Source organism: Cygnus atratus, chromosome 2 (assembly GCF_013377495.2).
Source record: "Cygnus atratus isolate AKBS03 ecotype Queensland, Australia chromosome 2, CAtr_DNAZoo_HiC_assembly, whole genome shotgun sequence".
NCBI classification, from domain to species: Eukaryota; Metazoa; Chordata; class Aves; order Anseriformes; family Anatidae; genus Cygnus; species Cygnus atratus.
In genome coordinates, this window is record NC_066363.1 from 97,197,290 (window position 1) to 97,211,235 (window position 13,946).

The following is a 13,946-nucleotide window of genomic DNA, read 5'->3' on the forward strand; positions in this document are numbered from 1 at the left end:
AACAAAAATGCCTACGTGTAAGGTATTAATATATTATTAATCTGAAATACTAAATAAATATAAGAGAAATTTCAGGATTGAGTGAGAAAAAAAATGAGGTAGCTTAACGGAAAATATCAACGTTAAGAATCAAAGTTATGATTAAGAATCAAAGTTATGAAAACCTACATTCTTAGTTACTAATGTTACTGAATTGAACAACAGAACATAATTTTTCCAAGGAAGCAAAAACATTTTCTTATTTCTTGCAGTTACACAAGCTACACAGAATTTATGTCACTTTATCATCATCACCCAGAAAAAGACTTAAGCAAAAGAAGGAAAAAGTTCTACTAAAATTCAACTTTTGCAAGAACATTTTCCATTTTTGCTTTCATTGCTTCAAAGTAACACAAAGTTTTTTCAAACATTAAACAGCCACTCTACTACCTGTCCATAAAAAATGAGTAATATTTCACTTAGTTCATTCACTTGACCAAATATCCTGAACCAATCTGATGACATTTCTGTAAATAGTCTCTTTTATCAATGCTATAATTAAGCAACCTTCTGGGAGTATTTTCAATAAGGCCTCGATTTGGCACTTTTTAGAAAGTTCAACACTTGTGATTGGTTAGCAAATAGCTCAATAACTTGGTCTGAGCATTTTAAGAACAGCAGTGGTTAAAGACAACATATAAACCATAAGTCACTTCTGGAAGAGTAAGGGAATATAAGATGCCCTTCTCCTTTTGCATAAAACAAAGGCTACTTAGCCCTAACTTCTTTAGAAGTTGAATTAGAAATCCCTATCTGGGCCAAAACTAGTGCAGTTTTAACTCGTTGTTTGTATAAGAGCATTTGTAATACTTGCTGGCTTTATGAATGCCAAAATCATTCAGTTTTGCTCTCTGACTCTCTCACGGAGTCGCCCACTACAAGACAACCATTTCATACAGACTGCCACGTCAATTGTTGCAGCATCTCTGGAACTGGCAGATTATAAGTGGTCTTGTCACAGTTGAAAAGGTGATTTACATAAAAACTATTTTCACTGTGTAACAATTTGGTTTTCACTAGAGCCAAAATTCCAGCATGCCCTAGAAAAGATATACTGAACTGTAAAGAATACTAAGATCTATTTTAACAAAAATATTTTTATAATATTTGTACTAAAATTTCAGCATTAAAAGTTAGTTTCTGTGACAGAAATTTTCATTTTAAGATAATAACGATTATCTATAATCAAAAGGATTGTTTATGGGTATGGTAAAAGGTCTACACACAAAAAGATGTACATATATACTTCAACTGTTTAAGCGGACAACTTTTCAGAAGCAGCTTTCAATCTTGTACTGATAACACAAAATAAATATCAAACGTTCACTGTGTGCACATGTTGATATCTATCTAATCTGAGGGTGTGATGGTAACTACTTGACTTTTAGGATCAGATTTTATTGCAATTGTATTAAAATCATATATATAAAGGGAGAGTTTAACTGAAGGGCTATATGCCAATGAGGACTGTGATACTGAAAACAAAAGTGCAACATCTCCTATATGACACACTTACGAGTCTACAAATACAAACTTTTATTTAGAAACTGTAGAACAAGCCCTTCAACAGTTAAAAAAGCCAAGTGTGCTCAAAACTGTGAGGTATATGGGAAAGGGAAACAAATCTGTTTATTGATTTAAGAATTAAGGTAAAGCATGGAGGGTACTTACACAGTGACCAAGCTAAGGGAAGCAGAAGGGAAAAGAGTGAAATACATCAGTGCTGAGCAGGTAGAAATAAAAATGTAATTTTCATAATAAAAAATAATAAAAACAAACAAACAAGCAATATAAAATGATTAAGCTTGGAATTAGTATATCAGAAAATTATGGGAGCAAATTAAAAGTGGTGGGAGAGGGAAGGAACCAAGATTTATCCCTCCATAGTTGAGTGCAGCTTGCCCGGTGTAGGAAAGAGGGGGGCAAAGCTGAAGTGTCAGCTTTCTAGCCTCCAGGCAGCGTGTGCTTGCAGGAGCAGAAAGAAGTGCAGGGCACCAGCTCCGAGCTTCCTACTGCTCTGCTCTGGGTGCAGATCACCCCGTCTGGCTCACAGCAGGGCTGGGAGAGGTGGAGCAGAGGCAGGAGGTGCTGGGCCATGGAGAGTACTCCCAGCTCCTGGCACATCGATCCCTCTGCTGGTGGAAGCGTAATTTCCTCTTTCCAAAGCGTGTGAGAATGGATAAAGCTCAGTGATGTGAAAAAAAAATGTTGAGGGAAGGATCTAAGGAAGCGCTGGTGGCTTGGAGGGCCCAGCTACAGACCGTCTCTCCTGTGTATTCCCAGTTGTCTTCGGAAAAAGGCTGCCTACACCTAGCAAGTGCTGAAGCAACCAAATCACGGAGGGGAACGCAACATCTCGGGCTGGGTGTGATTCCTTCCTTTCTGCTATGGCAGTCAGCCACCACTGCTTTTGCTTTGGTGTCCAGTGCAGCTAATGACTCCCCCATAACCCATCCTGGGAGCTATTTAATGAACGGCACTCAGTTCCAGGCCCAGCAGACAGGCTTAAGCCTTCACTCTTGTCAGCCCTGCTTGATTTACATGCTAATTTATACTCTTATTACCTAAATATGTGTGCTATTTATTTATTTATTTAAGGTTATGATTACAGGACTCCATGTTTATTACTTTAATTACTCCTCCCTTTTTCTTCCTCCCTCTGAAAGAAACATTATCATCCTTCTGACCTATTTACTCAGAAGTCAGAAGCATGAATACCTGACTTGAAAGCTTTTCTATTTGGAATTTACATGTAATGTTCTTCAAAGTAAAGCCATTTTTTAAAAAAAGTATAAAATATCAAAACAAACTATGAAATGCATTCACAATTATTTATTTTTCCTTTGTAAGGAAATCAAGCACAGCAATCAACCACGAACCTAATGGAAGGATTACTACACCTCACCATGTCTATGACATTGCCTGCTTTCTATTTAAAGGGAAACCATTGCATTTAAAAGGCACTACCAGAAGGAGCTAATACACAAGTGATGGTCCTGGAAAGATCTGCCTAACAAGAGGCTTTCTTTGCAGCTTACAAAGGAAAGGGTGGCCACTCAGCTCCGGAAGGCCAGAGCTAAAGATTCATGTTGGTTTTGGTAAAAGTCCCCAGTTCTCCATGTAACTTTGCCTCACTAACTCCCAGGATCTTGGCTGATTTCTTGTTATAATCTGTAGCCATACAAGTATCATCCTGCACGAGTGTGGACAATCCTGAGAAACAAAGTGCACAGCAAAGTACAGAGAAGCAAGAGGAAGCAAGATAAAGCAAATCAAGCTGCTGCTGCTTCTTCCTTTTTATTTTTCATTTTTAATTGATAGTTGCAATAAACAAAGCCATTTGTGCAATGCCTTTTAAATTAATGGCATGCTTCAATCATCTCTTACAAAAGTTCCCTATTGGCCTGAATTGGTTAATTGATGAAAAAAGCAGAGTTTTTCCCAAGATTTAAAAGTGAACCTGCAGAAGAGGATTCATGCCTACAGCACAGACATTTTGAAGGAAGACATTCAAACCACAGACACACCTTCAGGGTATGCACCTTCCCGTGACCCATTCCAATCTGGGCACCTGGAAAAATCTTGCTCTGGGGTCCCCTATAATCACAGCCCCAGAGGGCAGAAGCTGCCCAGCAGTGAACAGCACTGGTGGCTTAGCATCCACAGTTGCTACTGCAAGGAGCATGTTGCCAGTGAGATGCTGCAGGTGCTCTGCCCTCTTTATTTATGACATAGCAACACACAGCAGATCACTTTACCATGACTCCTTATCTGATTTCTACCTTTCCCACAACTTCTGAGTGGAGAGGAAGAACATCTAGCCCAGTGGATTACATGACAACTCTAATTCTCCATCATTGCATCTTTTGAACACATCCTGATAAATAATCCTTACCTCACAGCTACTGAGATCTAAAGACACCTCCTTCAGATTGTGATTGCAAGCCAGGCCTAATAAAAGCGCTCTGAAAGAGATCAATAGTAGAACCAGTTTTTTTAAAAAAGCAGCTTTACAACATCATCATCATCTAAGTAATCACAGGTTAATACACCTAATAATGTGAAGAACCGTTTCAAAACAAAACCCCATCAGCCGAGCTGTTACTTGTTCAATGACAATGCAGTACAAACCTGCTGTGCCACACTATGAACACCCCAGCAGCATCATAAACTGCAGGGATGTGATGCAAAGAAGCAAATTGTAAAACTAATTCCAGATCAACATTTCATAAGATTCATCTCAGATGATTTGTCTTCAACATATGCTTTAACAGAACATCAAATGATTACAAAAGGAGCGTTCTATTTACAACCATACTGAGTCTCTGATTTTTCAAAAATTCACCAAAAATGTGCTTTTAATAAATATAAGATGCACTGCAGCCAGCCATTTCAGCCAGGCACAATGCCTATTAACACTCAAACACTGTATCATGTTGAAGTCTCCTTATCTGCATCCCTATAAATATTTACAGATTTCTAAACGATACTCCCAAACAATGGTATCCTTCATCCTTAGGCAGAACGGCAAACAAGCGTAGCAATGACCAATTAAAATCTTCATAAAATCACCTTTAAAGCCTTATAGAAATTTGTTCCCACGTAAAAAAGTTAGCAATAATATCATGTTCCTACTAATACTGTCAAACCAACAAGCAAAACAGTATGTGTCTTAGAGAAGGAGCAAACACAATCAGTGTATACCTTCTAGTGTTTTTAGAATAGGTGCTGCTTTGAATCAGTTGTTGAACAGAGAAACAGAAGGGCTTCCTTCTCAAGCTTCATTTCAGCCTAACAGAATCCAAACTACCAATGCATGGATGTAAAGAAAAACAATCAATTTTGCTGAGCTGTTTGCCTGAACGCTTGCTATGTAAGCAGCGTGTAAAAGCTGCACTTAAAAAAACAGGAAGGTTTTTCATTTAAACCTATTTATATCTGTCCTGCAGGTATAAATGATGATCAGACCTTTGCTGTTAACAAAAGAGAGTATCTTGTGCTTATTTACTTCCTAAGCTATTAAAATACAGACTTCAAGAAAAATGTGAAAGCTCTACAACAGTTTTTACAATTTTTTAGATCATTCCCCATCTGTATGTCCTTCCTGAGCATGATTTTATGCAAAGTTAGTGTGACTGATAACTTTGCAAGTAATTCCCTTAACATTTTGAGGGAGGGAGCTTAAAAAATGCAGTGCAACTATAAAAAAACAACCGAAAACCTTTTTTAAAAAAGAGACACATTGATGCTTCAAATATGCCTTCTTCAGAGGAAAAAAAAAGTTTTTTTCCCCCCTAACCTCTTGGCCTATAAACTCATCCTAAGAAACTTCTTTCTCCTGAAACAGCACCACCAAACAAAGGCACCGAAGGCAGACATATCTGTACTAAGTCATTAAGTTGAAATCACACACATAGCAATACTTGGAAAGGTCTTGTCAACTGTGGTGCGTGCAGAAGGCAAGAATTGGCCTTGTAATTACAATTTGGATGAGAAGCATATCAGCAACTTGTCTTGTTACAGCCCTGACAGATCAAAATAAAATTTCTGGCAACGTCAGTAAATGAACAAAAATGCCAACATATATTAAAACGAGGAAAAGAGCATATAAACTACTTTATCTGCTTAAAAAAAAAAAAAAAAAGTGTGATGGAACATAAACTATATTAACTATGTATAAGAACTAAAAGCAGCCTTTCTCCACCCACTAAATGGCATCCCAGCCGCACAGCTTTAATAGCAACCTTCTTCCCTGAGAGGCTTGGCTTATATTAATAGGCCCATCGCTTTACAAACAAGATCATCTCCCTCCCTGAGCGCACTGATTAACCAATATCATTAAAATCACTGAGTCAGCAGATGTGATTAAATACACTGAAACTTCAAATCTAAAGGAAGTTGATAAGAAAGGAATCAAATCAATCAAAGCAATCAGGCAATAAATTAACCAATTTATCCCCGAAAAGGAATCTGGGACTCGCTATGTCAGCTATCTCCATTTTTGCTTGTTGGTGTGTTGTTTTTTTTTTTTGTTTGTTTGTTTTTACCCCCCAGAGGCAAGCTTCATATTCAATCCTTTACTCCCCTCTGACTTCTGTTCTTCACAGACACAAAACAGGAACTCTTTCTCACAGGACAGTTACAAGGCCCAAGTTGTCAAATGCTTTTTGACGTGCACTGATCAAAGATGCTAAAGAAGTACTATTATCACACCCCGTATTAATTTTCCTTCTAGAAATCATCCTTCATCTGCTGTTGCTGTCTTGGCAATGACAAGTAAGTCTGCCTGAAAACCAATGTTTCAATCTTCTTGTCTTTAACACACCCCATGATCTTGACTGTTCTGTAGAAGTTTTCTAGTTTCTTACAGTTTAGATGAAAAGGCTAAGCAGCTGCCCCAGGTTATATGGCACATCCTCAGTCCCTTTAACACCAAATTAACTTCAAAAAGATGCTTCTGAAATGTATTAGTCAAGCCATACAGGGTTGCTTTAAGAGGGAAAGCAAGGTGTGCTGCAGATCATATTTCTCTGCAGTGTTGAGAGATACACTCAGCTCAGACCGAAGAAATGCTCAGGTCAGAGAAAAAGCACATCGAGGAAAGTACCAAACAACATTAACAGCTCCCTGTTAACCCCTAGGCAGTGATGAACATTGCTGTCAGGTCAAAACAAATGAAGCTCATGGCAAATTGCCAGCCAAGTGAGTGTGGATGGATATTCCGGGGGATATTCTGAAACCACCTGTGTCTAGGTGGATTTTGGACAGATGCTCCTTCCTGGAGCTGTCTGTGCTAGTGATGCAGGTTACTGTTCTCAGCTCACTCTATGCTACTTACCACTTTCTCTTTATTTCTACCAACAGCACTCATGCGAGTAACTCCCTCTAACCCAATTCAGTCACATTGAACCAGATTAGCTTAAACATTATCAACAGAGTAGCTTCTTGCTGAAAAGGACTAGGAAGATCTCATGTTTGCTGCACAATTGGCAGATCAAGTATTTGGGATATATTCCTGCAACACCTTCCATGAGCACAGACACCTGCCAAAACTCCTCACACCACAGGAGATACTCAACATGCCAAGGAGTAAAGCTGAATTTGAACCTTAGTGGCTGGGACTTCTCACCTTTCCTGGCCTCTCTAGATATATTCAATGTCCCATAGCATTCTTTTTTTTTTTCCTGTACTACTGATAAGATTGACCTATGTATCAGTCACGTACAGCCTCTGTTCTTCTAGCTTCATTAAACATAGTTCCCTGCTGCCCTCCACCACAGAATCAATATCCCTAAATTAATCAGCATCAACCAATGTATCTATCAATAATCATTTTTCTATGACCATCAGACCATCAATACTATACCTTCCTAATCTTAGCAAAGTCTAAGCAAGAAAGACTGCAACCAAGAGCATCATACAGAACACTGAAAGATCAGAGCTACTAACACTAGGCTCCTGCAGTAGAATATGGACTTCAATCCATTCCATCTTACTTTGCATCATATTGTGCTGTTCCTATCCAATGTCAGATTGCATTAAGAAAAAATAGCCCAAAACAATGCATGTTATTATTTTGAGTGTGGTACTTGTCACTTCTCTCTCCCTTAGCTTCCCCCAGACTTTACTGAAAGTTTTCCATCCAGTACTCACTAACTCCCTCATCTCTGATTTTGCCATCAACTCCCATTCATTAGTTAAGTACTTCCTTGCTGAGTTATTGCTGACTTCCCTTCCCTGTTCTTCCTCAGGAAGCAGGCTCCTAACCACACAAATATACATATGCAGATATACACACACATGTAGGTATATGCATGTATATGCTTATCGATGTCCAGCTTAGGATGTCAGAGGTCTATTCCCAAGAATGGTTAGGGAACATGCCTAGATTTCTACTGTGGATACTAGAAATGGTTATATATGTTTAAATACATAGTAGCTAACAAGTTGAACCTTTGGGAAAAGCCTTTCTTTAATTCAGCCCCCAAACTACACGGATTCTGCCAAAATCACAGAATGACCTACTGTGATTAGACCTATCTAGGCTGATCTTGATTTTAAAACACGCCTTTAAATTCCAGGTCAGGAAAGTTCACCACAGTTCAAAACTGCACACGTTGCTACACAATTTCCCTCCCCTGCATTACTCTATAAGAAGAATTCCTGTCAATCATTAGATGGGATTGATGGAACTGCCCAATCCACATAAACAGAACCTGTTATCCACAGGATGGGTGACATACAGAAAAGAGAAGCACTCCTAGAAATTGCTGCTATCATCTCTCCCACTCAAAGAAGGGCATAGATCTGTGCAATAGGTCTCTCCTCTCAAGCATTGCAACAGCTTCATTTGAACAATGGTTGTTGCAATACTGCAGCCTCAAAGGGAGGGCACTCACACAAGTACATAATCCCATTTAACTGTGAAGCAAACAGTTTTGTTTGTAAGCCACAAAGTAAGAAATATATCACAAAAAAGTTGATGGAAACAAAACAGCTGTGACATTCACACAGAACAAAATACGATTAACAGCCTTAACTGTGAGATGGAAACAACATTTCTTAACTGTGTGATCATTATGAAACTCACTCTTGGAATATCAATAACGTACAAATGGAAAAATAATGCAAATAAAGTATTTTTCTCTTACATTTTAAATTATATTTTCAATATAAAGCACTCACGTAATAACAATGTGAACTAGGTTTTAGGCAACAGGAGAAGATGAAATTAAATTCTTACTTTAGAGGCTCAGGAGGGAGTTTTGTTCCCGACAGATTAATCTGCATCAAAGCAAGTGAGCTGCTGAAAAACTGTTTGAAGGAGGGAGGAACTTCTTTTCCTTTTCTGAAAGTAAATAAATTAATTAAGAAGTAGTATCTACATATTCCTCATTCCAATAAATAGTGAATGCAAGCTGTCAGAATTTTAACAATCTTTTACGTGTTTAATTTGCTGTACCTTCAACAACTCTGTAACCAGTGGCTCTCGGTTAACTTGGAAATACAATGCCATCAAAATGCTGATTCAACAAACAATCCTCAGTTGCACTGCTGCTCAAAAGACATTGCTATCTACCTTTTGTTTGGTGAACAACAAGAAATGATCATTTAGACCTGATTAACAGTGAAAATACTTATATCTAACGAGCAAAAGATCAAACAATGTTACAAAAACACTGAAGTTGCCTTTTCACCACTATAAACAATTACTTAACAATGTAGTAGCTTACCCTCTATTAGCTGTCACCTCCAATATGGACTCAAGACATTGATTTGAAGAAAAAGGGAAGCTAATATTACTATGTCCTATGATGCAAGTACTCTACAAAGTCAGTGTTCAGTCTCAAAGACTTTCAGAGGTACTTCGTCTCCAGAAAAAGAATGAAGTAGGAAGGAAAAAAATATAATTTTTAACTGTCATCAAATCATGAAAAATAAGTACTTTAAAAAACAAACTTAAAGAGAAGTCAAGACAGACTTCAAAGTCTGATATTATGACAAAAGATGTATATGGACGTTCTGCTGCATCAGGATCACAAAAAAACATATTAGACAAGGTAGCTTATTTTACAGCTGTCTAACAAAAAGTGGAAAGTGAAAGAAAATCTTTTGCTTGGAATAAATAATACCTCTTTTGTAGAGGCCTTTTATAAAGTCTTGTGTTTCTTCTTAAAAAGAAAGGTGCAGCACAAAGCCAAGAAATTATAAAGCAAAATTTTGCAGAAGTTGAGAGAAATGACATTTAAACTGTACCTGTGAGAAAAAAGCGTCCTAGAGAGGCTAAGGACAGCTAGATGCTGAAGACATCCACGAAGGAGGGCTCCACACACCTGGTTTAAAATAAGGAAGATGGATTTTTCTAAGGACAGAAGGTGGGCAACATTTCCTTGCTATTTGAATCTCCACAAAAACCAGCATTACCATATCTAGAGCACACTCCGTGTTGGATAAATCCAGATGGACAAGGGCATTTGGTTGGGCCAAAAAATTGTACAGGCTCTACAATTAATGGAGAAAAAAAATGAAAATTATCAGTGTTACTTCTGATATTATGACACAGATTACTGTATCACTACTTCTCAAATACATTTTAGGCTTTTCTTATAAAATTGCACTACAAGAGTTGCGTCTGAAACTTCTTTTCACCCAATCAATACAACCTGTTTTACTTTTGAAGGCTATAAGTTTTTAGGAACAACAGGAAAAAACAGTGCCCAGACCACATCTGCCAAACAGTAATCTTAATGTACTTAATGTGAGTTACCTTGCAATACACTTTCACAGGAAATGATAATTAATTTAGTTATAAATACCTTGGAATGTCACTCAGATTGCCATTACATTTCAGAAGGGCTAATTGGTTTGAAAGTTTATGCTAGACCTTTTAAGCATGAGGGAAACGACTTATTTGCATCTGAAGACTATGGTTAATTCTTTATATCAGCGGTGCATTAGAAGTTTAAGGCAAAATACGGAACAACTAACCTAATAATACACTTAATATCGATGAATTAAGTACTACATAGACTATGTCATGAAAACATTAATGTACGTAAAAGTTCTTACTATACGTGCATTTATTTGTTAGTCTCTCAGAACAATACAGAAAGAAAAAAGGTATGACCTAATTCACAGAAACATGGAACACTCAACTCCACACAACATCCAGCCAAACAGAGAACGTTCAACATTTCTAAAATAGATTCATCTTTCTAAAATTAGATCATTTTGCCCATATACCTAACCATGCAAGAAAGGTCCCTACTCTAAAAATCCCTGTGCTTCGCTAGGGTTTATTTTAAATGCCAAATAACAGGATTTCTTTGCTCCCATTGGAAAACTGCTCCACAGATTAAGAGATCTCAGTATTAAGAATCTTTTTCTTTGAATCAACTCTCTCTCTCTCTGACAGACTAAGAAAAGACTTACTATATTTTTATTCCTTAAAATATAGTAGGTAAACTTCAGATATCTTTAACCATTCCCTACAGAAGTTGTGCATGGTCTTCTCTCTTTGAGAATAATTCATTGTGTGTGTCATTTAACTATGTGCTACCTTTTAAATCCTCTTGTCCCGCTGAAACTTTCATCTCATGTCTGAAAAGACTAGTTCTTTGAATGTGTTGATGAATCTGAAACTAGTAAGATTTGTGAAAAAAAAGTCACACAAAAGTCATAGGCAGATAAAGTCCTTAGACTTTAAATGATCAGATTGGGTGCCTCCAGTGTTACATATTTTAGACGCTTCACACTTAAAGAACTCAAAAACTGACAGTTACATTCACACAACTGTTGATGTAAGAGAGAAGTATGGATGTCAAAAATACGACTATCACATACCAAAAAAATATGTGATAGTCAAAAAACAAATACATACAAATTGAGAACTCAAGTGGTTTTTGTTTTGTTTTGTTTTTTTTTTTACACAGAAAATAGAGCTGCACCTCAACGGCAACTGAACTAAACAGCAGAATTTCAGAAATAATTAAGTTCGTTCAAACAATCATGAGTTTCAATAGCATGTGTCAAGGAGGTGCACAGATTTATTTATACAGACAAAAATAGACAAAACCAAAAATGAATCAAGTCTTTCCTAGTCAAAAGAATTCAATTGCTTTTAACCTTACAATAAAAAAATTGTAATATACATCACTAAAAAGAAGATGAGTCTTTTTAATAGAACTCCTAGAGCATGCTAAGTCTACTGAAACAAGAAACTCACTTGCAGTTTTCTCACTTATCAGTAAAAGCCAAGGACTAAAAGCATGAATGGATTATGGGGATCTGTTTAGTTGCGTGGGGAATTTAAAACTTCTGAGTATGTACTGAACAACAGAGATCAAAATATTTTCTATCCCTACTAAAACCGTATTGAAATAAAGGCAAAAGAGAACCTAAATAAAATGGCTTTGCCCTTCTAATAATAAATTAAAACATCCTTTCATTAATTCACAAATAAAAAGCATGTGCTTACTGAGAGATCATCCCCACGGAGAGCATTCCCTGAGAGGTCAAGATAGACGAGCGTGTTCGCTATCAGCGAGTTGGCACTCAGTGACTGGGAAAGGCTATTCACCCCTGAAAAACAAAACAAAACAAAAACCAACAACTCAGTATCCAACTTCTCCAACGCCATAGCCTGCAAGAGCACAGTTTCAGTGAACACAGTCATACATAAATGTTTAATGACCTCCTGTTACCATCACCATACTGCAGCAGAGGAGGACAGATCACGTGGGAGATACAAGACTTTTCTTTGTCACCGAAGACCTGTTTTTGCCTGGGCCACGTTTCATCATCTGCCTTGGAAACTGAGTGTTCTCTGTGCCTCTGATAAAATGGGCCACAGTGTGTTACAGGTCCTGGATCCACGGCAGAAATATTTTTGCCATGTCTACAGTGGCTTTAACGGTGCAACCATATCTTGAAACAGGTATTTAAAACAGAATTTACATCATAATGGTAAGGCAATGTCCTCTCTCAAAAAATAACATTTAGATAAAAGTATCTGTGGAAGTAGATTAAAGTAGCTGTGGAAACCAAAGTACATTAACAATTATAATTTGCCTGAACTTCAAAAGCGACTGACAAGACCTAGAAGTTAAAAATATTTCAATTATGCATTTGCCTGTAATTTCAGAAAAACAACTAATTAAAATATCAAGAGATGCATTAAGACTCACTTCCTGTTGAGGAAAAATACATGTTTTTCACATTAAAATTAAAAAGATCACATTGGGAACAAACCAGTCAGGGCTCTCTTTCCCCCAAGTCCTCCAACTTTTCCAAATACAAATTAGGATGTGGCTATTTCTGTTATCACCATTATTTCTCCGTTATCACCAGTGACAGGACCCACGGGAATGGTGTTAAGCTAAGGAAGGGGAAGTTTACGCTGGAAGAGGAACATCAGGAAGAGGTTCTTCACCAAGAGGGTGGTTGCACACTGGAACAGGCTCCCCAGTGAAGTAGTCACTGCACCAAGCCTGTCTGAATTTAAGAAGCGATTGGACTGTGCACTTAGTGCACTAAACTTTTGGGCAGACCTGTGCGGTGCCAGGAGCTGGACTTGATGATCCTTATGGGTCCCTTCCAACTTGGGATATTCTATGATTCTATGATTCTATTTCCAGCAAATCTAACTTTCATCCGAGGGCTCTGTAGCTTATTACCAAGTTCTTAATTTATTGTAGGAGCTTATTGCTGCCTTTCAAATGCTACATGTGTGTAATTCTTACGTAAGTGTCACTGTGTCCTTTAGCAAATGAATTGATTTTCTCATAAGTGCCTAGCGAAAACAATGAAGCAGGCAGGTGTTTTGATCTACTGTGCATTAAAGTGCAACTTCTCAAAGTTCCTGGTCAGTAAAAGTGGACTGGCATTCAATAGATGGAGCATATCCACTCTTCACTTAAAAACTATTATGAAATGGATTTACCAGCATGTGGGGGAAGCATCTAGCAAGTCACTGGAAACCAAAATATCTCCCCAGTCAGTGCTCTAGTTTTCCAAGCTTCCAAATATTAAGAAAGATTCCCATGGTAGTAGCGTGGCTGTTAGTTTCAGGAGATTTTTTGATACTGAAAAGAACTGCAGCACAATGACATCTTTGCCAAGTCTTGAAACTTTTCTGTTCAGTGTAATTTTTCTTTTATCTTAACATTGCATCGCTGAATCTGTACCCTACCCGTAAAGGTAAACAGCAAATTAAAACTTTTTGAAACTTTCAAAGATCTAAAAGGTCTATTTAACCTCTAGAGCTTCTTGCTCTGGATCCATTTTAGTGAGTCTTCTCAACAGCATTTATAATCAACACGTAGAAATGAATGTAATGTACTATGAACAGTTCAGCATATACTATCGAAATATAATTCTGAGAATTCAGGAATTGTCACTGGCTGGGG

At 37.5% G+C, this 13,946-nt stretch overlaps 1 protein-coding gene across 7 annotated transcripts in view; it reads right to left on the bottom strand.

The window, feature by feature from the left end:
- The window catches only part of CARMIL1 (capping protein regulator and myosin 1 linker 1), a 186,813-nt gene that overhangs the window by 70,493 nt on the left and 102,374 nt on the right, over window positions 1-13,946 (bottom strand). For all 7 annotated transcript variants that reach the window (XM_035550592.2, XM_035550589.2, XM_035550590.2 and 4 more), the window contains 5 exons: window positions 12,017-12,120; window positions 9,964-10,041; window positions 9,796-9,872; window positions 8,783-8,887; window positions 3,935-4,004 (listed from right to left, as the gene is read on the bottom strand). In XM_035550592.2, the coding sequence (XP_035406485.1) occupies window positions 3,935-4,004; window positions 8,783-8,887; window positions 9,796-9,872; window positions 9,964-10,041; window positions 12,017-12,120 (434 nt within the window). The remainder of the gene's footprint in view (window positions 1-3,934; window positions 4,005-8,782; window positions 8,888-9,795; window positions 9,873-9,963; window positions 10,042-12,016; window positions 12,121-13,946) is intronic.